The 24,893-nt window shown below is 43.7% G+C and overlaps 1 protein-coding gene across 1 annotated transcript in view; it reads right to left on the bottom strand.

Moving 5' to 3' along the window:
* Positions 1 to 12,917: 12,917 nt before the first annotated feature.
* Positions 12,918 to 24,893, bottom strand: part of PANX1 (pannexin 1) — a 28,162-nt gene continuing 16,186 nt past the window's right edge. Inside the window, exons 3-5 of the mRNA XM_057399835.1 lie at positions 16,914 to 17,137; positions 15,217 to 15,887; positions 12,918 to 13,234 (exon numbers count right to left, since the gene is read on the bottom strand). Coding sequence (XP_057255818.1) covers positions 13,149 to 13,234; positions 15,217 to 15,887; positions 16,914 to 17,137 — 981 coding nt within the window. The 3' untranslated portion in view covers positions 12,918 to 13,148. The remainder of the gene's footprint in view (positions 13,235 to 15,216; positions 15,888 to 16,913; positions 17,138 to 24,893) is intronic.

The raw sequence follows: 24,893 nt of genomic DNA on the forward strand, positions 1-24,893 counted from the left end.
ACTCTCAAAGTCTTTAGCAGTAAAGCACAAGCTGCCACGACCATCAGACATCGTCGTGCTCAGCAGGAAAACTCCACAACTTTCTTTATTCCACTACATGGGGGTTTTCATGACAGAGGAATTTATGCTGCAGACCAAAAAAAAGGCCAGGGCCAGCTCCTTAGTGGATATAAATGGAGGTTTTCTCTTCACACATGCTTTGTTATGCCTGCCGTAAGTAGCAGTAAGCCAAGTCAGAGACTGCCTCATCCAACAGAAAGCAATGCACAGCTGAAGCATTGTGCCTGCATCCATTAGAGGGATATTTCATAAACTGACAGCGCATAGCATAGTTAAAGCCTCCCGCTATACAATAGGTAAAAATAAGCCAAGGCTCCTTGAAGCATGCTGAGATGATGACCCAAGGAAAGGATGACAGATTTCTCCTGCACAGAAGAAATAAACCTCAGATTTGGCTGGTATTGTCTCTGCTTACAAGGGAGCCTACCCCTTCTCCTGTCAGCATGAGGTGAATACATTCTCCTCTTAGTTGGTGGGGTTGAGAAGAGGGATACTAAAAATAAAGCAATTTCAGGAACTTGAATGCCATTCTCTCACAGGCATTTTCCAAGTGTACCAGGCACCTTCTCCAAACTAACCTCACTTCCACGTCTTACGGGGAAAACTGTGAGGTTCCAGAGATTTCAAAATCACAGTTCTCTGATAAGTATAAATCTCCTCCTAATTTCCTTGATGAATTATTTAACTGGACACTACCAGTTAAATATGAGCTAATACAAACGTGGCTTTTTTGTTTTCCTCTGGAGCTCAAAGTGCTTGACAAAGGTTGGTACCATTGTACACATTTTGGTGCCACAAAGAGAGAGCAGTTACTCACTGCATCACTCAGTTACTGAGTCTTCGACATTTGCATACTGAATGTGAAACTTCAAGGTGGTTTTTGATGCATTCTGGGTAGACCGTAATCAAAACAGCCTGGCTAAGTGCTTCATAGAAGTCATCAGTGGACCTCTGTGTGGAACCCTAACATCTTTGCCAGTTACAGACTTACCTGCTCTGTGAAATCAGAGACTTCCCAGGGTGCAGGCTACATTTGTGCAGTGAAGCTACTGATCTGGGAGCTCACGCTGAGCTCAACAACACTTGGATAAAGCTGCACAGCTTTTGAACATGAGTAGGTTCATTCACACAGTGCTGAGCTGTGTAGACTTAGAGCTGAGTCTCAGCTCTGCTGTCTGTATTTGTGTGCTGCAAGCACAGCCATGCAAGGGCCATGGGCCAGGTATTCCCACTAAAATTAGACCTTCAAGGACATAAAAAGAAGCAAAGATCAGCTCCTGTAAAGTGTCAGGTAGCAGAAAAGTGTTTCAGGAGCTTCAGAGATGCCTTGAAATCCCTGACCTAGAACCTGGGTGTGGACCCAGAGGCAGAGCTGTAGCATTGCAGTTTCCCAGGAGACTGAGAATAACTATTATTCATGACAGCCTTGTTCACAGATCTCTTGGATGCTGGTGGGAGAGCGCAGCCTGTGCTGCTGCTGCTGCAGTCTGATGGCCCTGTGTTGAAGCCACCAGGTTGTGACTGTCCACCCACGGAGGCTCCTGCATGACGCAGCTCTTAGGGGCTTGGGTGAGGATGCACGTGCCTTCCGCAGCCTCTGGGTCTGGTACACGGCTCGGTGCTTTGCTCTTCTTATCCTTCATCTTCCTTACACCACCAAAAAGGATGAGGATGGGATTCTCCCCTCCTTTCCCCATTGCACAGCCCAGCAGAAGGGCAGCGTCTGCTCCTTCCCCAGGTCAGCACTGTAGGCTGGGGAGCAGATTTTGGCTGTCATCAGAGAAACAGAAAGAGGGGAATTCTTTGGCCTATCCTTTCTAATTCCAGGAACCATGTCTCCGGCAGTCTGGCTTGAAGGGATTTCTGTGAGCCACCATGAGTCACAGTGGGGTCAGACCTCCCACCCTTTATGCTCAAAGCCTTTCAATGATACTTAGAAATGGATGAATCCAGTCATCACCGCAATATCCTGTCCAGAAATAAAATTGACTTTATCTCCAAAACAATTGCATGGAGATCTCCACCTCCTTCAGGTCAGTCTCTGAGTCACATCTTATATAGCAAGCACGGCGTTTTAGGATGAGGCAGGTGTTCCCATACAACTAAATAACTGAAGGTCTACAAGTGATTCCTGGCTCTAAGGTGTCAACTCACTTGTTTCCATAGTCTGTAGCTCTTTCTAGAGCAGACCAGCTATGTCATTGTATGCAGTCCTTGACTCTGAGCTCCTAGGGTCACAGGGATATGGGGATATTTAGACATAATTACATTTCTGGAGATGTTTTTCAGTTGAGAGCACTCAAATGTGATGGGTTTGCTAGAGGCCACTAGAATAGTTTGTAATAACACAAAGCTAAGGACATGTATTGGATGTCGTAAAGCCATCAGGGTCTCTGAAGGTACCAAACTGGATGGGATATGTTGGAGGGACTTCTAGGGTGGTGGGAACCAGATCAGTATGGTCTCATCCCTTCTGCCTTTTGGAAGTGCTCTTGAAGTCAACCATTCCCAGAAGTTCAAGACAGGGCTCAAGAATGAGCTAACATTTGAACAAAGAGGAGAGCAGGGACCAAACCCTTCAGTGGGGTCCCTGGCACTCCTGTTTGGCAGTGCAAGCACATTCCTAGGTGCCAAACAGACAAGCAGCCTTTGGGTCTGTTTCTTACCCTGTATCTCAGACTCCCAGCACAGAGGCGTTGTTCTGAACTGTGCAGCATCACGTAATCCTCTCATCCCAATTTAGAACAAGAGGGAAAAGGAAACAAAAAGAAACCCGTTCTTTTGTTGCTGGTTGAGAGAGTTTCAATTTTTAAGTGTGCAAGAGCCAAAGCCATTAAAAATGTAGCATGAACACGGTGAGTTCAGGCGATTTTCATCCCTGTACTGATGACCCATTCAAATGCCTCCAAAAGCACCTGCTGCTTTCTCTGGACTATGTGTGGAAGCAAGGCTCTGACTTCAGAGGAGTAATCCAGCAGGGACCTGTGTTGGGTGGGAATTCATCCATAGGCAAGGAATTCTGTTTGCATGAAGGTGTTTGGTTAATCTCAATGATATAAAAAGTCTGTAAACAGGTGAGGCAATGCACATCCAGAAATCTGAAGAAACAAAGAGTTTTATAACAAGTGCTGTAATGTGAGTTCTGTGTCACAGCCCTTCAGGGGAGGGCTGATAACATGAAAAGGTTTTGAAGCGAGTGGATGTGTGAATATTGGATGATCCAAAGCTATAATAGATTTATTCTTTTCATTACATTGTGTCACTTCAGAAACACGTATTTTTAGTGTTTAGTAGAGTTGCTACTTTTAGAAATGATACTAATGATTTAATATTATAATATAGTAATTTAGTATAATAATTTATTAATTTCGTATAATAATAATAATCAATATTCAAATATGAGGAAAAAACACCCAAATTCCAATCTTGTCTCACAGCCACCCAGATGACTGTGACCGCCTTTCAATTGCAATGATGTCCAAAAAAATCTGCTTCCTCAAGCTATCTAGTACCATATTCACTGTATATTTCTCTAAAGAGTGCATTTTGTTTCCCAAATTCTTCTTCACCCCCAGACCTGCTCGGTTCTTTAGCAAAGAGCATCTCCCTTTAGAGGAAATTTGAGACAAATAACTACTCTTTGGACAGCTTTATAACCATCAATTGCAAATCCAGATGCTATAGTCTTGGTACTTCCTCATTGTCCTACCTGGATCAAATAACCCTACCGGCTGCAGACTTGCCAAACCAGTTAATCTCCCAAGAGGTGACCAAGTGCCAGTCACTTCACAGGGCAACGATAAAACAATAAGGAAATGAATTGTGTGCAAGGATAACAATCCTCACAACACATCAAGAAATCCCTTAGGAAATAATAGTTAAACAAACACCAGGATTTTACCTGCAATGTGAAAACCATGACGCTGCAGATGTTCCCAGAGGAACCAGACTGAGTTTTATGCTTCACTGTATTATTTTAAGCAGCTTAGAGCAGACCAGTGCTCCCCAGAAGCATCCAGATGCAGGAAGGAAAGCACATCTGGAGGGCTGAGGTACTGTTCTGAATGGTCTGCACCCAGCCCTTTTCTTCCCTTCACTTTGGAAAGCCTCAGCACCATGACTTCCAAGGCAACTGTCCTGCAGGAGAGCCAGACTGCATGGAAAGGGGTCTGCTTGTCACCACTAGTGCATACACAGTGTTTGCCCCCTCCAAACCCACAACCTTGCCTTGTGCGGCTGGTACCAATCAATGCAGTTTGGTACCTCTAAGCTGACAAGCTGGAGAAAGGTGTGTGTAGCATAAAACAGTGGGAACAGAATCAGTAAAATATTGACTGTAATGACTTCATAAGCTCTTTGTTTGCTTTTCTGTGTCTGCAGCACTTCATAGCCCACGCTGGCTGGTGAACCTCACTGTGTAACATCATGAACACAGCTTTTAAAAGAACAATAATATTGCAGAGTGAAACTACCGTTTCACTCCTGATTTCGCTTCCTAATTGTGCACATGAATGACGCAACTTTCAGGGATGGAATCACATGTTAGTTTTCCATAATGCTCTGCCTCATCTAGTTTACAGAAGGATAGTGATCAAAACCAGTTATTCACTATTTTCTTTCCCTTATTGACCATGGGTGTGTGTCGTCCTCAAACCCTTCTCTGAATAAAGAATTCATTTCTTCAGAGCACTTCATTCAGAGTAGTTTTTGTAGCACTTACTGACATTGAGGAGACATTTGCCCATTCTGGCACCTCACATTTATTCAGGATGCTTCATTTGATGAAGTGGTGTTATCACCCCTATTGTATAAAACAAGAACTGAGACAGAAAGAGAAGAGCATCTTCTATTTAGGATACCTGGAATTGAGAATCTCAGAGCAACACAGGTCAAAACCAGGCACAGAAAAAAGTTAACAGTTCTTTTGTTTGTCATTTTATTGATGCCTGGATATATGCTGAGAAAGGCTGGAACCATTGAGTCATTATAATCCCCTCTTCTAATCATAGAATCATAGAATAGAATCATAAAAGAGCTAGGGTTGGAAAGGACCTTAAGATCATCAAGTTCCAACCCCCCTGCCATGGGCAGGGACACCTCACACTAAACCATGCCACCCAAGGCTCTGTCCAACCTGGCCTTGAACACTGCCAGGGATGGAGCATTCACAGCCTCCCTGGGCAACCCATTCCAGTGCCTCAGCACCCTTACAGTAAAGAATTTCCTCCTTATATCCAATCTAAACTTCCCCTGTTTAAGTTTTAACCCATTACCCCTTGTCCTGTCACTACAGTCCCTAATGAAGAGTCCCTCTCCAGCATCCCTATAGGCCCCCTTCAGATACTGGAAGGCTGCTATGAGGTCTCCACGCAGCCTTCTCCTCTCCAGGCTGAACAACCTCAACTTCCTCAGCCTGTCTTCATACAGGAGGTGCTCCAGTCCCCTGATCATCCTCGGGGCCCTCCTCTGGACTTGTTCCAGCAGTTCCATGTCCTTTTTATGTTCAGCTGCTCCTAAATGACAGACAATTGCACTACGTTCCCTGGGGGGGGTTTACCTGTCTGTAAGCTGTCAGTCCCTCCCCTGCTGTACCGGATGTCCCAGCCAACCTCTCAGTCAACCTAAGTGAGGTTGTTCTCACTCAGACAAGAAGAGCTGAAGTCAAGCAGTCACTGATGGCTGGTTCCACCTGATCTGCTGACTCAGGCTGTCTCCTCCTTATTGTTTTAGTTCATGGCTCTTTTTAGGTTGTAGTGGAATAATTAAGATGAGTTTCTAGTGGCATCCTGCTGTCTCTGGCCTGCTGTCACTTCAAATATGTCATTTGTGAACTGCAAGGTCATATGAATAAGGGATGCCATCCAGAGGGACCTTGACACACTTGTGAGGTGGGCTGATGCCAACCTCATGAAGTTTAACCATGCCATGTGCAAGCTCCTACACCTGGGTTGGAGCAATCCCAGGCACAGCTACAGGTTGGGCAGAGAAGAGATTCAGAGCAGCCCTGTGGAGAAGGACTTGGGGGTGCTGGTTGATGAGAAAATGAACATGAGCCGGCTTCAGTGTGTGCTTGCAGCCCAGAAAGCCAACCGTATCCTGTGCTGCATCAAAAGGAACGTGACCAGCAGGTCGAAGGAGGTGATCCTGCCCCTTTGCTCTGCTCTTGTGAGACCTCACCTGGAGTATTGTGTGCAGTTCTGGTGTCCTCAACATAAAAAGGACATGGAACTGTTGGAACAAGGCCAGAGGAGGCCACAAGGATGATCAGGGGACTGGAGCACCTCCTGTATGAAGACAGGCTGAGAAAGTTGGGGCTGTTGAGCCTGGAGAAGAGAAGGCTGCGTGGAGACCTCATAGCAGCCTTCCAGTATCTGAAGGGGGCCTATAGGGATGCTGGGGAGGGACTCTTCATTAGGGATTGTAGTGATAGGACAAGGGGTAACGGGTTAAAACTTAAACAGGGGAAGTTTAGGTTGGATATAAGGAGGAAATCCTTTACTGTAAGGGTGGTGAGGCACTGGAATGGGTTGCCCAGGGAGGTTGTGAATGCTCCATCCCTGGCAGTGTTCAAGGCCAGGTTGGACGAGGCCCTGGGTGATATGATTTAGCATGAGGTGTCCCTGCCCACGGCAGGGGGCTTGGAACTGGATGATCTTAAGGTCCTTTCCAACCCTAACAATTCTATGATTCTATGAAGCCCCCAGAAGAAAACTCTGAGGAGTTTGTCTTCACTATCTTCAGCAAACTTGCTACCAGCAATGCTCCAGCAACCTCCACCTCTTGCTTTGCTGTTACACTATCTGAGAACCAGGAGAACGCACTCTTCCTTACCCCCTGAGGTGCTCAGTGCTGAATTCAAGTGCTGTCAGATCATGGCTGCCTTATTACTGGCTTCTCTGAGAAGTCTTGAAAGCACAGAGATGACGGCTGAAGCTTGGGAAGCTGCTGAGGTCTGGAAGGACATCAGTGTCCATCTACCACTCAGCCTCCTGCAACAAGCTTTGGGAGAGGAGAAGGTGTAATGGGGAGGAAGAGGAGGAGGAAAGAAACAGCTCGGCATTTCAATGAAGGTATTTCAGAACATCTCATACCTTATCCTTGAATTTTAAACTCATCTGTGCTTAAACCCTAAGGAGCATAGTGCTGTAGCTCAGGACAGCTACCTTGGTTGCAATGCCAGATAGTCTCCCTGGCACACACCTTTTACATTTCCTTTCTCCCCACCTTTTGACGCAGTTCTAAAGACACAGATATTTCATTCAGAATATGGGAGCAGCGCTCCTTCCCTTGAATGGGAGAAGCCCATTTTTGTGGCAGTTCACTGTCTGATGTGTGAAGAGGAAGAGGTGAGAACTGCTGATGTGGGCAGCAGCTCTGAGATGTCAAGAGTTCATCTGTCTTTGTATGTAGTAACAGCGTGTGAGGAAACACGCTTCAGCAGGAAGTGGTGGGTCTAAGGAAGTAGCTAAAGCTGGAAAACTGTTGCTGCTGCTATGGAAGTATCAAAACCCTGAGGGTGTTACTGTGCCTGGATTCCAGCTTCTCATCACTCCCATGAGCCAAGGGTCTGGAAATTCATGCTGAGATGCAGCTCAATGCCAGGGTATGAAAGCAGGGGTTTATTCTCTCTCCCCTAGAGAAAGGCTTTTCCTCCAGTGGAAGGAGGGAAATCTCTCTCTTCAGGAAGTTGTCTCTGGAGGATGCTGTGTACGGAAGAGGAACTTCAGTCTGAACAGAACTTGCCCCTTTCTTTGTGGCTCAGACAGACTGCTCTGACTGTGGCAGTTGTTCTGAGGAGCCCTGAAGAGTTAATAAATGAAAACAAGAGTACCAGTGAAGCAGAGCTCCTCTCCAAGTAGTGATGAAGTCCTCATTGTTTTCAGGGAAGGCTGGCGCTTCAGTGTGAGCATTCACAGGACTTCAAGCTAAAAGAGCGCTGCAAGGCTCTGATTTCTGACTCTATTTCCCTGCTGGCTAGAATGAAGGACAAACAATCTTTTTAATTTCAGCTTTAATTTAACAGTCTTTGGAAACAGGTGGATCCTTCATAAAATTCCATTGATAGATTCAGTAACAGCGCTGCAGAAATGTTGACTTTGAGTTATTAGAAATTCCTGCTGAGGGCATTCCAGTGAGCTTTAATTAAACCTTCACAAAGCAAGAACCCGGCAGATTGGTGCTGAGTGGGCTTAGTAAAGGTGTAAGAGACTCTCACTGGTGGAAAGTACCCGCAGTATCTGAATAGCGTGTTCTAGGACACTAAAGCATGGGGAAAGGGTCACCTCAGCTGATTTTCTTGGTGCTGCTGATTTGAATTGGTAGAAACGGAGTTTAGTTCAGGCCAGCGAGGTGTTAACTGATCAGGAAACACCCAAGGAAATAGTTCTTTGCATGACATTTAATCAAGCTGTGGAGTTCCTTGCTTTTAGGAATTATGGGTCTTGAAAGTTTTCATGGTTTCCCAAAGGAAGTGGTGAAATTTCTGGAAGTAAAACCTACCAGCAACTATCATATATGAAAGTTTAATAGTAGTGGTGGCACTATTCTGGGAAAGAACGGCTATATGCTTGGCCGTTAGCTACCACTGCTTTACCTATACCTACTCTTGTCCCCTAGGTAGCTACTGTTGACCGCGCTGAAAGACAAGATATCAGGATAGATGGATTTTCAACCTGACTGTCCTTAGGATATCTTCTGTAAGTCCTGTTTGCTGGAACATGTGCTGTAGGAACTGTGGTTGGTAAAAGTACTCACGTGAGACTCCTCTGGAAGTAGCTCCTGTCTGAGGTCCCATTGCATCTGGAAATGCCTCAGTTAAGGGTATGCTGTTCTGCAAGACTGTGGGGTTTGTGGACAAAAGGGTCTTTAGTGGTGAATGAAAAGCACCATGGAGGTGTTGTTTGCCTTGTTTTTAATGTGGATATTTACTTTGTGCTGGCTGCACTTCTGAACAACAGCGTCTTCATGTCTTATTCTACATTAGGCCATTTGATAGACCAGTACTTTTGCTAATTGCACACATGTAGGACATTCTGCCACCACGAAAGCTCTGTCCCCTCTGCCCCAGTGTTGTCCTTTCCAGGGCACTTCTGCTGCTTCAGCCATCGCCCTACTGATTTCCACCAGGATTTTGCTTTATTCATCACTTAGGTGACCCTACCCCATCACCCTGAGGCAAGAAGTCTCCTGAGTGGGCCATTGACCAAACAGGCTACATAAGGTCTCCCAACAGATCATTCTTTACAGTCTTTTTACAAGGCAAGAAGTGGTTTTGGTGTGTTCATCTGGCAGGTCCCCTCTGTAGTGTTTCTTGGTCCTGAGCAGGAAGCTGTGTTCCTTTGTTTCCTCATCTCCTTGGTACCACCAATAAGAAACCCACAAACCCTAGACCCTTTCAAAGCTCTTGAGAACAAAGAGTATTCCTGAATCAGAGCCTAATTCTTTGGTGTACTTCACAGTGTGAGGGTTACCTTGTGCTCCTAGCATGCTGTTTTATGCTAGGAGTAAACATCAGGCACATCAGTAAGAGCCTTACTGGAGGCATTAAGCACAACACAGACATTGGAAGTAATCACTGTTGAGTTGTTTCATCCGTTCTTGTCCTGTTTGTACTGATCCAGCTCTTGGGGCAATGTCACAGCAGCATGAAAACACCTGTGTAGTGATGACAGCCACTTACTGAGGTGAAGATAGTCTAAACTTCATTAAAGCGGAATTGCAAACTTCCTTAAGAAGACAGAACACTTCACCCACTTTTTGAAATACAATAACTGCTTTGATCCATAGGTTAGAAACAAGGCTGCTCCTGTGAGCCTTTGAAAGCAAGTCTACAGTACAAGCCTTGGTGCAGAAAAAATGTAAAGTCCAAACTACTCCTAATTTCCTTCAGTACCGTAGCAGATATAGTGCATTTCATATAGCAGAAGCCATTCAATGGAGACATCTGTTTTTTATGCACAGTGCAGGGTTTTCTTTAGCATCATTAGAATATGTGATACATGGCTCCTTTGGATCCCTTACAAGGATTTACACAATTCAGGTTTTGAAGCCTGAGGAGTCTAAGTTGAGCAGGGAAGGAATCATAAGTGTGGAAGTTTTCCCACCTCTGCAGGAAGATCACTGGGGATGAAGGGGAAATTAGAGAAAACTGGGGCCTAACAGACGTCGTAGCACTAAGGAAACCTTTTCAGTGTGAAATGCAGTTGGTACCTCCATGCATGGAAGCTACCACACCATGGTTCACCAGGCTGAATGGGTTCGTCAAATCACCCTCTGCTACAGTGGGCTGTGCAGTAGGGTTCCCACAATGGGACACAGGCTGGTTGGACACAAGGGTCTTCCCTGGGACACTGACATGCTGATCAAATAAAAAGGGTTTGAGGAAGCCCCCTTTTAACATGACACACCTCCACCTTCAGAAAACCACTCATGACCTGATCTCTATCTTCATGTTCTCAAAGAGCAGCCAGGACATCCTTTGCTTGCAGGGTCATTAAATGGGGCTCTAGGTTTGGAAGCAGTGTCACTAAAATCTAAGTAGAACTGAGCTGGGCAGGTGCGAAAACACATCTTAAACTACCAAGATACAGATGAAAAGCTCAATCATGCTGAGACTGTGGCCTATTTATAGACAGTAATTCACACACTGGATGGTCTATTTACCACATGCTGATGTTTTCTCAACAGTTTTTAAAGGCTGAATAGATTTTGAACCAATTCATGGTGCTCTGACAATTTTATGAGAGCAAAAATTAAAAGAAAACATTATAACTGTCCAAAAAGCTTGCTCAGGGTTTAGCATCAGATCACAGGTATTGCATGATGGGTTTTCAGATAGCAACTTGCAACTGTTCTTGTAACCTTCAGTCACACTGCTGTAGTTCACAAAATTGACTTTATTTAAATAACCAAGAAGAATGGATACAAATTTTATTGAGTGCTTTACAAGACAACAAGAGATTCACTGCAGCAAGTCATATCTTTAAATACAAAAGGGAAATTAGTAAAAAGTTAGGCTCATATCCAACAGGAAAGATGAACACGTTGCCTTCAGGAATTTTGAGGTTTAGAGACTGAGAACTCTACTTACATCAAACCCTTCTAACACATCCACATCACAACCCCCTAGTATTGCACTATAGCTCCTTGTTCAAAACACACAGTGAACAACATGCATCTGCATTACCCACATATAGAGGACCATCAGCATAACAGCACAGCCAGGCAGAAACAACCTAGTAAAGGTCAGAGGGGTTGAAGCTTTGCTGGGAGAAATATGGCAGTAAAATTGAGCCCTTTGGACCACCAGTGTCCAACACAAGCCCTGTTTCTTGCTGGTAATGCAACAGACATCAGGACTGCAGCTCTGCTACTGTCCTATGCAGAGGTAGCGTAATACTATGGCTTTTAAGGCTCTCTTTTAAGTAAGGTTTGTCTTATTTGAAAGCCATATAATAACTGAAGAGTTCTTGTAACACTCACTGAAGCTACGGTATGACAGCACTTTGGGATCCACTTTAACAGTGGCTGCCAAATCCAAGTAGGTACACTACCTCTTTGAAATCTGCTGCAGCACATAAACACTTCTGTGCAGAGATGGTAGCACCAATTACTTCTCCTTCTCCCCCCCCCCATCCTCAGCCATATGGAGGATGTTGACAGTTGAGAACACAACAGCAGGTGACACAGATGAACCAGAAAATGGAGCTCCTACCTAGCTATAAAAGAGGGGCTAGTGTGTCTAAAAAGACAACTCTGAAGAGGTGGCAGGTAAAACATTACATGGACAATACAGAACCCCCATCCCCACCTTTGTATCCAAAAGTCAAGACAAAGCTCATTTTACTGTTCACTGAAGGTAGAGATCCTGGGCAGAGGGAAGACATGAAAACTGAATGCTGCTCTCCCAAAACTGTCCAACAGCAAACCAGGACAGTTTTCCAATGCTTCCCATTCTATTGTCCATTCCAATCCACTTCAGCATCTTGATTAAAATCAAGTCACAGGACGTGTGGGGAGAACACCCTTTTGTCATATTTACATCTACCTCATTTTGGCTCTGCTGAGGCACTCGGGTGCTACTGTAATACAAATGACTGTCTTCTTGAGTGGGGTTTGGAAAACAGCGTAACTAATATTGCATTTGATACTAAAAACACATGGAAACAAATTCCACAGGTACAAACGCTACAAAACTTGTGCAAACCATCACAAAATGGAACCAACTTCACTGATCTTCAGTTTGAACTCCAAGGCGGATTATTTTAGCCACTAAGACCAAAATAATTGAGAAATAGAAATGAAACATTTAGCTTAAGTATCATTCCATTTTGTGAAAATTAAAGTGTTAAGACATCATTAATTTACGAATCCATAAAAAATTCAAAATCACCAACATTTACAGTGCCCCCTTATACTAAGCCTGGTTGTAGTTTCTTTCCTATCAGAGCCAAGTAATTAGCCCCACACATCACTTGAGCTAACCAAGACATCTGACTGAACTGAGCTATGTCTATTTCTCCTGTGAGGACAAAGCCAGTATCAGAGGCCAGCCACCACCTGGTACCGGTCAACCATAGTCAATATAAACCAACATAGTCAATAAAAACCAACAAAGAAACCCCTTATCCAGGGCAGGGAGCCTCAAGATGCATCACTTACACCCCAGAACTGAGATGGCCGCTCCCAGCAGAGCAACACTTCAGAAGGCAAAGTGGCCATCTTATGTTGTTACCTACAGGGTTACGCATCCCTGTTCCCTTACAGTATAGTGCTAGCTCTTTCCTGCTGCCAGCTTCGATTGCATTCAATGCATGTGACTTGTTTCTCATGACAGACATTTCTTGTTCTTGTTGTGTGTTTCGTGGCTGGTTTCTTTCAATAAGCAGTGAAAGTCCACACCATGCTTTTTCAGGTGCGTGATTGCTGATTATTACGTAAGTAGTCTGTAAACCAGTTTGTCCCCTGTGGAACTGTGAGGCCATGGAGAGGGCTGCATCCAAAGAGCAGCACCTTGTGTTCAGCACAGCGCAGGTGAAGGGCAAGCACTCCTGCAGCATGGAGCTCCTGCCTGCTGCGGTGGGGAAGAGTCAGCATGAAGAGTCTAAGAGTCTTTGGCGAAGCTTTTTACCTTCCCTGGGACTGGTGTTTGCACTTGCATCATGGTCTGTCAAAACTAGAGAGAAAGGGAACCTTTAGAAGGGAAAGGGCCATCAAAGCACTCAACATATCCTCATTTACAAAGGAACTATCACCAGGACAGTGTCGTGAGCTGTCCTGCACTGCGCTGGAGCTGTAGAGCACTGGTTTGTTAACACAGTTATGAATTAAACCATGCTGATGCCACTAATGACAGAAGAAAAGACAATGAGCCACAGGCAAAGGTATGCTGATGGGTGATGAAGTCTGCAGCTGTACCCAGGCAGGAAGAGCCAGAGCTGGTCATGAAATAGCAGCTTCTTTCTGCAATGCATTTTGGGAAAGCTCCAAATACGAGTTTGTCCTGCTCTGAAGGAAAACAAGTTTCTGAAGTGTTTTGTGAGATGAAAACTGTCTCAGAATTTCTGCTTTCAGGTAAAAGTGAGTCAGATTTTCTATGAGCTTTTTCAGCTCCTTGAGCAGAGATGTCCACTTTAAGCTCTTAAAACCTCCTACCAAACCCACCCATCTGCCATTTCAGAAAGGGTCATATTCAGAATGAAAACCACTTTCTGTCAGTTTCTCCAAATTGCTGTACTAAAGCTTGTTGCCAGAAGTGCTTCTTCTGGCTTGAAAATAATTCTGTTAGCTTGTCCTGAATTCCCCTGTTTTATAAATTGCCTTCTCCTCCAAACACCTACCAGAGCTGCTTGTATGGAGCTGCAAAGTATGGAGGAACAGTAACCCTCTGGGCGCTGCTGCTGCTTCTTTTATAAAGCATAAGGCATAGCTTTCTGAAGAGAAAGCAGCTTTAATTGTTTCTTGTCTTTGAAGCAGCTCCTTAACTTGCCCTCAGCACTCCGCTCACATACTCAGGTCAGCTGCTGGAAGTTTTAAAGCATCTTTTGGGTGGCATGGTTTAGTGTGAGGTGTCCCTGCCCACGGCACGTGGGTTGCAACTAGATGATCTTAAGGTCCTTTCCAACCCAAACCATTCTGTGATTCTATGCTTCTATGATCTTCAGCGAGTGACAGATGTTGTGAAGAGGCAGCCCACAGAGTCAAAGCTACTTCCACCAGGGGATGTAGCACTGGCATCCTGCTGCCTCTTTGGGGACAGCCACAACAGCGCCCATGCTCACAACAAATGGGAAGAAGGCTCTACCATCCCCTTATGCCTCTCCCTGGGTATCTGGCTTCTCTAATTCTGCACTTGGGGGAACTGGAATCACATTTAAGGTATGCCACATTTTTAGCAGGATACCTAACACTACATCTCATATAGAGATTGCTCAGAGCCAATCACATCTGGGAACTGGTGAGAATATTCAGAGAACACCAACCCAGACTGACTCAGACCATTGTGGCAAAATCCAGTTCACAGTCAATCTTTGTAAGAAGGAACGGGTGTATGTTCATTGGCCACAGTCCCACTTCCTTTCCTTTGCCACTTTCTGTTCCTCCCTCAGCGGCATTTCTGTGCATCAGTCTTATTTTATATCCAGCGGAGATTTCTACCAAAGCCTGAATGAAAAGCAGAAGCAGCAGTTACTGCTCTTTTGAGCTAATCTCTGAAAAACAAATGTCCATGAAACTACCAGTTCTACCACTGGAGCTTCTTCAAGTGCAACCTACTGTGACAAATGTAGAGCTCTTCTACTGTTCAGGTGATCTCAAGGAGTTCAAGTTCAGATAGCTGAAACCTTTTACTGCTAGAGGAGAGACTGCAGCAAGGACCACCAACTTCACAGACACTTCAGCATCTAGCCTGTGTCCCTGACTTCTGGCACATGCATGAAGTTGCAGCAGTTACACTGCAGACAACATAGCAGGTCCATTTTCTCACAGAATATATTAAAATGGTTTTGTTAGGAATACCCATCTAGATGAAACCTGCTTTGTTTTGCATGATTGAATATTTGGTTTACTGGATTCCTTATCCAGAAGGTTTGGATGTGGTGCTTTTGTGGTGTTTCTTTCCTTGGTTTTTCTTTTTGAAGGAATAGCAGGGCACCTTACCTTGTAGCTCTGTTGCATTTTTTCCCAGCTCTTCTGTAGCTGTTTCTTCAGGCTTCTCCAACACGGCTGTCCCTGGCTTCCCATCTATGGTATCTGTCTTAATAGTGCCGAGGTTTACCAAAAGTTGCATGACATCAAACTTCTCCGAAACTGCAATGTTCTCCAGCACTTTGAGGCATTTAAATGATTTAAGTTCGCTCACATTCTCCTCAAGAAAGAGGAGGTAAAGGCTTAAGTCATCAAAACACTTTGACTTCAGCTTCAGAACATCGAAAGTTGGCAGGATTTCATACACTTTGAGAATGCCTGAATTCCACCTCCACGGAACAAACATTGCATACACTACCAGTGGCATCACTAGAAGGTAGATTATCAGGTTAATATAGCTGAGTACCTTGAAGACACCAACAGCAATAAGCTTGCACTGAACCACGTCTGGAACAGCTGTGTCATTCTTTAAGATCCCAGTTTTGATAGTGCAGAGGAACTCATCACTCAAAGAGGACAGGCTAATGTAATAGCCCAGGTAGAGGCATGCAATGAAGATAATTATTAGCGTGAGTAAACGGCAGGTAATGTATTTAATTATTAAGCATTTGGAATTCTTCTTTGTTTTCAGGTACTGCTCCACAATCGGGTATTTAAAGTGGCTTTCGGATATTTCCCACAAACTGAAAAAGAGAGGAAGGAAAAAAAACCCAAATCACATAGATCAGGTGCTGCAGCATTCACCTACCTCAAATTTCCAAGAAACCTGGTACTCTAAAACAGACACATGATTGGAATACATCTTACTGGGGTACATTAAGGGTAATCTTACTGAAGTCAATAGAAAAACAACAGAAGAGCAGATAAATGTCACTAACTACAGAAAAGTAGCACTCTAATACAGAAAAACAACACTCAAAGAAAGCGCAATTAAGAGACAAAAGAGCTCAAAACACTGGAAGAAGGGAAAAAATACTGCTTTGAAGCAAAAAAATATTTTTGTTCTTTTCCAGTACAAAAGAGGTATAAAAGCAAAGCCATGAGGCAAAGCAGAATTCCCAAGCACTTGCTTGATAATAGCACGATGGAAGGCTTATTAATTGTCACGACATAACTCTACATTTTAAAGAACAGACCTAAGTCCCCGTTGCACTGGTTGGGCCTCTGCTTTGTACTGCTTTGTACATGCAAAGAGAAATGGGTACCCTGACCTAGGATGAAGCAGCAACTGAATCTGGTTAGAACTGTGCACCAGTCTGATCAGAGAGGGGGGTTTTGCTTTTGTTGGGTTTGGTTTTGGGGCTTTATATTTTGAAGCCTTGCAGACCTAGTTCAGAAAGGACAGGAGATGACAATAACAGGCTTTGCTCACAGCATGCAAGCAACTGTCAGGATCACTGAGAACTGAGGACTGCAGCCATCCCCATTTTCTTCTGCTGTGGTGGGTAAAACTAATTAACACCTACTACAGCTGAAGAAATCAGGACATGATCTGAAGAGCTTGTCAAATACTGCCTTTGAAAACAGAAAGTTGCACGTTCCAGCTCAACCCAAACAGTGATTTCAGATGTCTTCCTTTTTATAACCAAGATTAAAAGGGTGTCAGGTCACCATTCAGACCTCTGCAATAAATTTCTAAGCGAGTGCAAGTGTCGCATCTGTTAAAAGCTTAAGGAAAAGAGCAAAGAAGCCAAGCCCCAGCACCTTACCTCTGTGTTAAGTTCTCATTAACAGCTGGAACCAAGTCAGCAGGGTCCCTGGGGTCTCCGCTGCGGATGCTATTAGCAGCTTTGATTGCCCTGTTATAGGCTTTGTCAAGTTCTTCCATAATGAATTTGAGGTCTGAAGAAAGGTGAGGTGCTGCGGTGAAGCGCCAGAACAAACATGGGAGATACAGCAGGATAGCGACGAGCAGAAGGATGTATGGGAAGAACTGAAGGGAGGAAAAAACATCAGATTAGGCTCAATCTGGATGTAAAAGAAGTTGGCCAGTCACCATCATTTCCTGTAAGTCTATTAAATTCCCTATAATTGTATTTAAATGCTTTTATTAAAACCCACTTCTGTGGTTATTTGGGGTATGCAGGGTAGCAAAATCTCTTTTCAGAGAGCTCCGGTAACCTTGTTGCTGCTTAGAGCTTTGCTGAAAGCTGAAAAAGGCAGAATAAAGTTACCATGGTCCTGATAACATTTTCTTTATCTATTCAGAACTGCATTGCTGGAGCCTGAAATTGAGAGGCAGCATTAACCTAAGCAACAACAAACAGCAAAGGCAGCTGCCAGAGAGGCTGACGGAAAGAAGAGGACAGTGTCACACAAGGCACATCATCACTGTTCATAGCAATTAAAATGCTCCAGACACCAGCAGCATCTCTCCTGCTCTCCATTATCTGCCAGCAGGTTAGTGAACAGGCCCTTTATAGTGCTGCATCTGCCTGCAAACACAGATGTTTGTTCAGAGTGCATGACAGACAGTGACTGTAAAGGATGCAAATGCTGTTGCAATATTTAAGGGAATTTAAATATTTCTAGGTAACTCCAAAGTGGAAACCAACACACAACATCAGAATGGTCTGCTGCTAATTTCAGCGCTGAGATGTCAGCCCTTACACAGTCCCCATTGCTTAGGGAAGGGCTTGAAGCAGGTATAAAAGACAACTTGAAGTCTTTCCATCTTTCTTCTAGTCATCAACAAGTAGGAGCTTTCCACTATGAGATTTAATCTCTAATTCCCTTCAGCTGCTGGATAGATGGTGTTTTATTTTCTATCTGCTGTGATGTTATATTTAAGGAGTACATTCATGCACAGCTTACCCTTACAGAGACATGATGTAAGATTTAGTTAGACAAGCAGTTACTTAACAAAATATACTGCAAACTTGGCTAATCTCTAATTTATTCCATTCAACTTTCGATAAGCAGATTTAAGTCAAACCCAGCATCAGTTCCTAAGGAATCTTAAATCAGTTACGGTGAACAAACTTGAGACAGATTTAAGGCATCTTAAGTGTTATGGCCATGCACACACGCACATACATTGGAAAAGCCGGTGGAGAATTCTAGAGGAAACTTGGACTGAAGTGGAGCAGCCCTACTTATATATGTAAATATTTAACATATGAGATGTTCTCATATCCAGATGAGAATCTGGACCTTGGATTAATAGGTAACTTGAAAGTTCTGTATGCGTTTTGATGTTATTGAACATCATATATATATTATACATACAATATTGATGTTACTGAATAGTTGATATTATTGATGTTATCAAGGAAAGATACTTTTAATATCATCTACCATTAAAGCAAAATCCTATGTTACTATTAATACTAGGAATGCATAAGATGTATTAGCACCTAAATAAAACCCGACTGCTTAAAGGTACTGCATCAGCGACTGTATTTATAATATGAACCATCATTCTGGATATGTGCATTCTCTCCACAGGAGTCAGACTGGAAATTTTTGACACACAGTAAGACAAAGCCATGAAAAGCTCAAAATAGCCACAGAAAACGGAGGATGCTGTATTTAAAGGTCAGCTTTCCTTTGCAAACCCTATAAAGTCGTACTTTAACCGTTTCTGCTCAGTAGCAACATAACTGAACTTGGAAAAAAACTGCTTCTTCAGTCTCTAGGTAAGCCCTTGAGAAAGAACACTTCAAGAAAGGCTCACCTCTAAAACTGAAGCAGAAACACTGCAGGGATGGGGTAACCCACTAACAAGGTTGCTTCAAGCAGTGCTGACTGTAATTATGCCGTGCGTCCCACTAGAGGTAGCTATTCCTCACCATCAAGGAGCAAGCATGAATCCTGTACTGCTGTATCATAGGCTGTGGTCTGTCCCCTCTCACCTCACAGGCCAGAGGGACTTCGAGGGTTCCTTCTGACATCTGGAATTGCAGGGCACTGCTGATCTGCCCAGCACTCCCACTGAACCCATACTACCATCTGCACCACTCAACCATGCTCGCAAGTGGATTATCGGCGGTCATCACCAGGAATTTCTTCCCTCCGGAGCTCTGCCCTCACTAACGCCTCTCTTCCCTCTTTGCACACAGCAGATAACCTCAGACCGTCTGCTTTCTCCCAGGTCTATCCTTCCCAAATGAGATGTAAAGCTCAGGCATGTCCAATTTGTTTTTGTAGGCATCTTGTCAACTCAAACCCGACAAACAGCTCCAGATTCTGCCCTTCATATGGAAGGGCATATGGTGGATAATGCTACTAGGTCTCACAGGTCTAAGCCCTGGATGTCTTGGTCTACCCAAAGCTTTATGGTTTCATGTCCAAGCTCTTTCAGTCCTCTAAATTCTGTATTATGTATAAGTAGAAATAGAAATAATCCATCTACAAACACAGCTTAAATTTATCTAAGCTTCTCTAAGCTGCTGGAACGCCTCTTCCATACCCTTAACAAATGCCAGCTTGTATAAGATTGCTGCAAGGCCTGTTTGTCTTTACTTACGTCTGTGTCACACACAGCACCTGGTGCCAGCCGGGGAAAGAATAAATAAAGAAACATCTGATTTAGTAAGGAACAACCAAAGCTTCTTAGGTTGCTTTGTGCCATTTGGAATGGCACTCCCTCTATTGGAATTTTACAGGCGTCAAGGGGTTTATGAATTCCCTTTCTGACCCCCAAAACTGGAAAAGCAACCAGCAGTATCCAATTAATCCTTATGATCTCTTTACCCTGAGGCCTACAGGATGTGCAGCAAGAGACTAGACAGTTGACACACTGAAGTCACAGCCCAAAACCTCCATTGTCCCAGTCCCTACCTCTTCCTTTATACCTAGAAAAAGACTCTGTGGGCACATACTGCACTTGTGCAGTGCATTAGCATCAGTCCTGTTGCTCTGGCCCAGATCTCCTCCAATGCCCCCCAATGTCTGCCTCATTACAGACTGTTGCGTGTAATGCCTTCTTCCCTTGCCCTTCCTCCTCTCACCAACTCCTTCACCACTGCCTCTTCTCCTAGTAGCATCACACCACTGGGACAAAGGCAGATTTGCCACATGTTTACTGGGCTCTCATCACTCCCACAGCTGTAGCTTAAGGCAGCATGAGAAACACTATGCAGCTCTTTTCTGAATGGTCTCAAAACCAGAGCAGCAGTGTGACCATTAGACCAGCTCACTTTGTTTGGAAACAAAAGGCCCTGTTTGTTAGCCCTTCCACAGCACTTGCTGCATGACTACATCCTTATTGGACTCTGGCTGGTTTAAAAATGAAAGATATGCCTGTTCTATTTGTTAACAGCAGGCTTAGATCACTAGCGAATTGCTTTGAACCATTAAAATTTAAGGCCTTGGACCGACAGGCAGAAGTGAAAATGCAGAGTCATCTGGCCCGAGTCCAAGGCTTCAGACCAACAGATCTGGATTATCCAACTCATCTGACTACATTTTACAGTCACACATAATGACTGCCACTTTTAAGAAGAGGACTCTCTGGTATTCATACACAGATGAGCATGTGCCATATGTCTTTTATGGTTTATGCATTTACATCCAAGGCACCAGGTACACAAGGAGGAAACGCTACTTCAGTTTTGGATCGTCTGTAGTATTTAAGCTAGATGGGAAGTGTCACTGACCTCAAGAACTGTATGGTCAAACATATGCCATAGAAAGATATTTGCCTAAAAGTACAACTCAATTTTTCCTTTCCTATCCAGTTATCAAGTTCCTTTTCAATAGCAAGCTCACAATGTTGGATGTAAGACAGTATGAGATTGTGCAACTGAGGAAAGATCCTCTGAAAGAGATTAGAACAAGAACGTTATAATAGATAAAACATCCTATAATTCAAAATGCTCCTTTCTGAACTTCATTCGTGAAAGTGCATTGAGGGCTACAACACTGTGCTCCAGCCTGCACTGAGTCTTCCTTTCCTCCCAGCTGCAAGGAGAAAGGGACAGGCAAAAGCCCATTGAATTTGGCATTCCAACACAGAGTAGCAGAGTTTCAGCCAGGCTAATCCAAGTTCCTGGAAGGTACTAGGCATGGGCAATTATGATTAGTATTCAGCATGAGATAGACAAAACAAGTAGCACATGCACCAGGGACTCAAAATAGAGTCCCCTGTATGTTTCCTGCTAAGAACTGCTGAGCTTCTTAAAGCTAAAGGTGATGGGAACAGGTTCACCTGATCTGCTTGTCCCTTTGTGTGATGGCACACTGGGTGGGACAGCAAGCTCCCGAGGAAGCAGAGCAATAGGAAGCCAAGAGACCAACTGCCCTCATTCTACACTGCTGCAGTTCATTTCACTCGACAAACCTTTGAGCTCTGGATGCATTACAGGCTATACCCTCACTCCTCCTGAAAGCCAAGAGTACCTCGTACCTCAGCAAGATACATCTGATAACTCAACACCAGAAACCCCCGAATCCTGTGTTAAACCAGTTTACTGGTGAGGCCCTGAAATTCAAGCCTTATCTGAGCAGAAATCTGTGCAGAGAAGGATTCCTCCCTCCAGGCTAAAGATGTTTGTGCTCAGTGTCACTGCTTTTCAACAAGAAACCGAAACAGGAGCTGCAGAATTAGTGCCTTTCTATCTCACAGCTGTACTCTTGAGAGTAACACATCCCACATGGCAGTCAAAGACAAAAACAGGACCAGATCTGATGCTGGCTGCTGGTTAGCCTGTGCCACAACACTCCACCAAGCCCTGCAATAGAGAAAGCATGATCTTTCTGGACAGTGAGAGCTCAGGAAATAGGATCTCCAGTAGTGTTATGATGCAGAGCCCTGATCCCCCATCTCAGCACATCACATTGTTTCCAGTCATGTTCTCTGCACTTGCAAAAGCAGCTATAAAGGTTATCATCAAAGCAAATAATTTGTGCACATCAAAACACTTACACTTCATGGATGTGTGCTGTTTCCTCACATCACTGACCATAAACAGGTTGTGCAAATTTACATCAACAAATACTATGAATGGAGAAGAAAAATAACCTGCAGTCTGAACCCTAGAAATCTCTTACCTATTTAACACATTGAACTCTTCTAAAGTCATGACCATTTATTCAAGCACCTGCATCAGCTCCTCTCATGAAGATCATCTACACAAACTCAATGTATATTTTCCCAAACAACTCTGTCTTCCCAGAATTATCTACATTCAGATAAATATTCAGAAAGACATGAATCATGTGCACTACATTTCAGTACACACTCACAGCCTTTCACAGATAAAGGCACATACAATGCTAACATTACAAATATTACAAGTGAATTTCTGATATTCCCATGACATCATTTTTTTCACCTTTGATTGGGAAGCCAGGGAAATAAGCTTTGAAGACCTCAGTCCATTTAATTTGTTAGAATTCAGCTAACTGTTCAACCAGAACTTATGCACGTGTGTAGAAGAAGGGTTTGAGTAATCTGTTTACATAAGCACGTAAGACAGTGGAAGCATTACCATCACACTTTCCTGAAGGTGAAAGGAAAAGTAAGAATAAACCACAAAACGGTCTATATGTAACATCCCCAGCCTCAACTGCGCTAAGGTACAGTAAATACACAGCAGATGAAGAGGGCATTTAAAAAACTTATTTATAAGCTCAAATATGTTTTTATCACCCAAAGAACATATAGCTACTAAGAGTGGTGTGACGCAAAAGGCGTTTTCAAGGACCTAATCTACAGAAAGCTTGCCAAGGTCTGGATAAAGGTGGCTGATAGATGAGAACCACTTTAGCGGCATTTAGAAAACAACAGTTTTCTAACCTTCAGTCCTTATTTCCCCTGGGCAAATACTACTAAAGTGCCTGCAAGCATTCTGATTTCTACCATACCTAATAGTGGTGAAACAGTAACTTAAAGTCCAACAGCACAAAGCTGTTAAGTTGCACAGGTCTGACTTAACAGCCTTGAGAAAATGCGTGCAGTACTCCACAAAGAAGGAAGCACTGAACTGTTCTCACTCTCTTCAGATGAAAATATTTCTCATTAAAATATAAGATCCTGGTGAGGTGTCTGCTCCTTCACTTTCACATTTCTATTTGCCACCGGACAGAGCCTAAGCAAAGGCACCAGCCCCAAAACAGGCTAATGTCAGCAATGACATGTTTCCAGAAGCAAAGGAATTAAGCTCCCTCTGGATATGACCTCATTCCTGTTTGAGTCAATGGGAGATGTTTCATTGGTATTCAGGGCAGAAACATGAGCTATAAATGACTCATCATTCTGGTTGAGATACAGTCAGAATTTCAAGTGGATCTCAAACCATACATGACCATTTTTACCCCACCTGTTACTTACTTTCTGTTTTGATGCAGCTTAAAAGCTGTATTTCTCCAGTTTCAGTTAGTAAGACTAATGTGACTGAAGTAGCTCTAATGCTACACTCTAAGAACAGTTTACAAATGCATCTGCATTCAGGTTTCCTTGATCTGCCAGCCCCTAATCCCTCCAGGATGGGTTTTCTAAGAGAAAACTGAGGAATCCTCAGCAAACTAAGTTGTTTAAATCACAAAAAGTGAGTAACAAGAACCAGATAACAATTATGATTATAGCCATGACATCAACATAACAGAGAACCTCATGGGCAAGGCAGGGGTTGGTGCATTTACAGACAAGCAATTCAAAGAACAACCCACATGCTAAATCTTACTTCTGTTACAAACAGTGAGTATTGTCAACAAGATAAGTTTCACTTCATGCATACAAAGACTTCAGACCCACTCCTTGTATGCAGTGTTTTGAACAGGTCCTGCAGCACTTGCCCTGCACTTTTACAAAGGTCTGAGCCAGTCAACTGACCTCTCCTGGCTGGGCCATGTGCAAAGCCCTCTTCTTTTCTTCTTTGTGTCAGTCAGATGAACCATTTCCCTGTGTTTCAGGTATGAATCCACCTTCTTCTGAAGAACCATCTACTCCCTTCACCTTTCTTACCTTTATCTTCCTCCTTGATTCTCACCAATTAATAATAATACTAGGAAATAGAGGACTTAAAACAAAATCCCTAGAAATCTCTTGATCAGAGGCAGCTCCACTCTAGCAATCCAGATTTCAGGGCTAGAGAGAGGCCATCACTCAATGCCCAGCTACCCCTCAGCTTGCTTGGTTGCTATCTTGTCTGGCAGCTACCAAGAGCCAGTAGATGATGCTCACTGTTCTTCTGCTTGTGTTTGTATAAACTTCTCTGTGCACTATGTATGGATTAAAAAGGTGGCACAGTGCAGTCTCCTCCTCCATTAGACTGCAAGGACTGGGATGGCCCTCTCACGATGGACAAAAGCTTGTTTCACTCCACTTAATGATCAAGCTAAGTTTTATCAAAGCCAGCTGTCAGGTGGAGCACTCATCTTTAGAGACAGAAAGCAAACGATCTGCACAGATTGAGCGAACACATAGCTCTTCCAGCCACATCACCACTGTCTGCCCCTCTTCACCACCCGTTCAGGAATCAGTATCTCTGTTCCAACACTTTAGATACACACAAGAATCTTCTTGAGGGAATTAAGCCTTAATGGAAAACCCCAGAAGAAATGATTATATATCGGCTTCCTCACTGATGAAGAGGAGGAAGCCTTGGCATTAAACTAAGAATATAGACAAGGACACGCCATAGTCTCTTCTTTCCCCTTATTTACCTGTAGACAGTCTGTTTCTACCAGGAAACAGACTTGTTTGTTTCAGCAATTGTGTACTCAGCAATTGAGTACCCAACTCA

This window comes from Pezoporus wallicus, unplaced genomic scaffold (genome assembly GCF_028554395.1).
Source record: "Pezoporus wallicus isolate ANWC-B61680 ecotype Strahan unplaced genomic scaffold, APGP_CSIRO_Pwel_v1 scaffold_6446, whole genome shotgun sequence".
NCBI classification, from domain to species: domain Eukaryota; kingdom Metazoa; phylum Chordata; class Aves; order Psittaciformes; family Psittacidae; genus Pezoporus; species Pezoporus wallicus.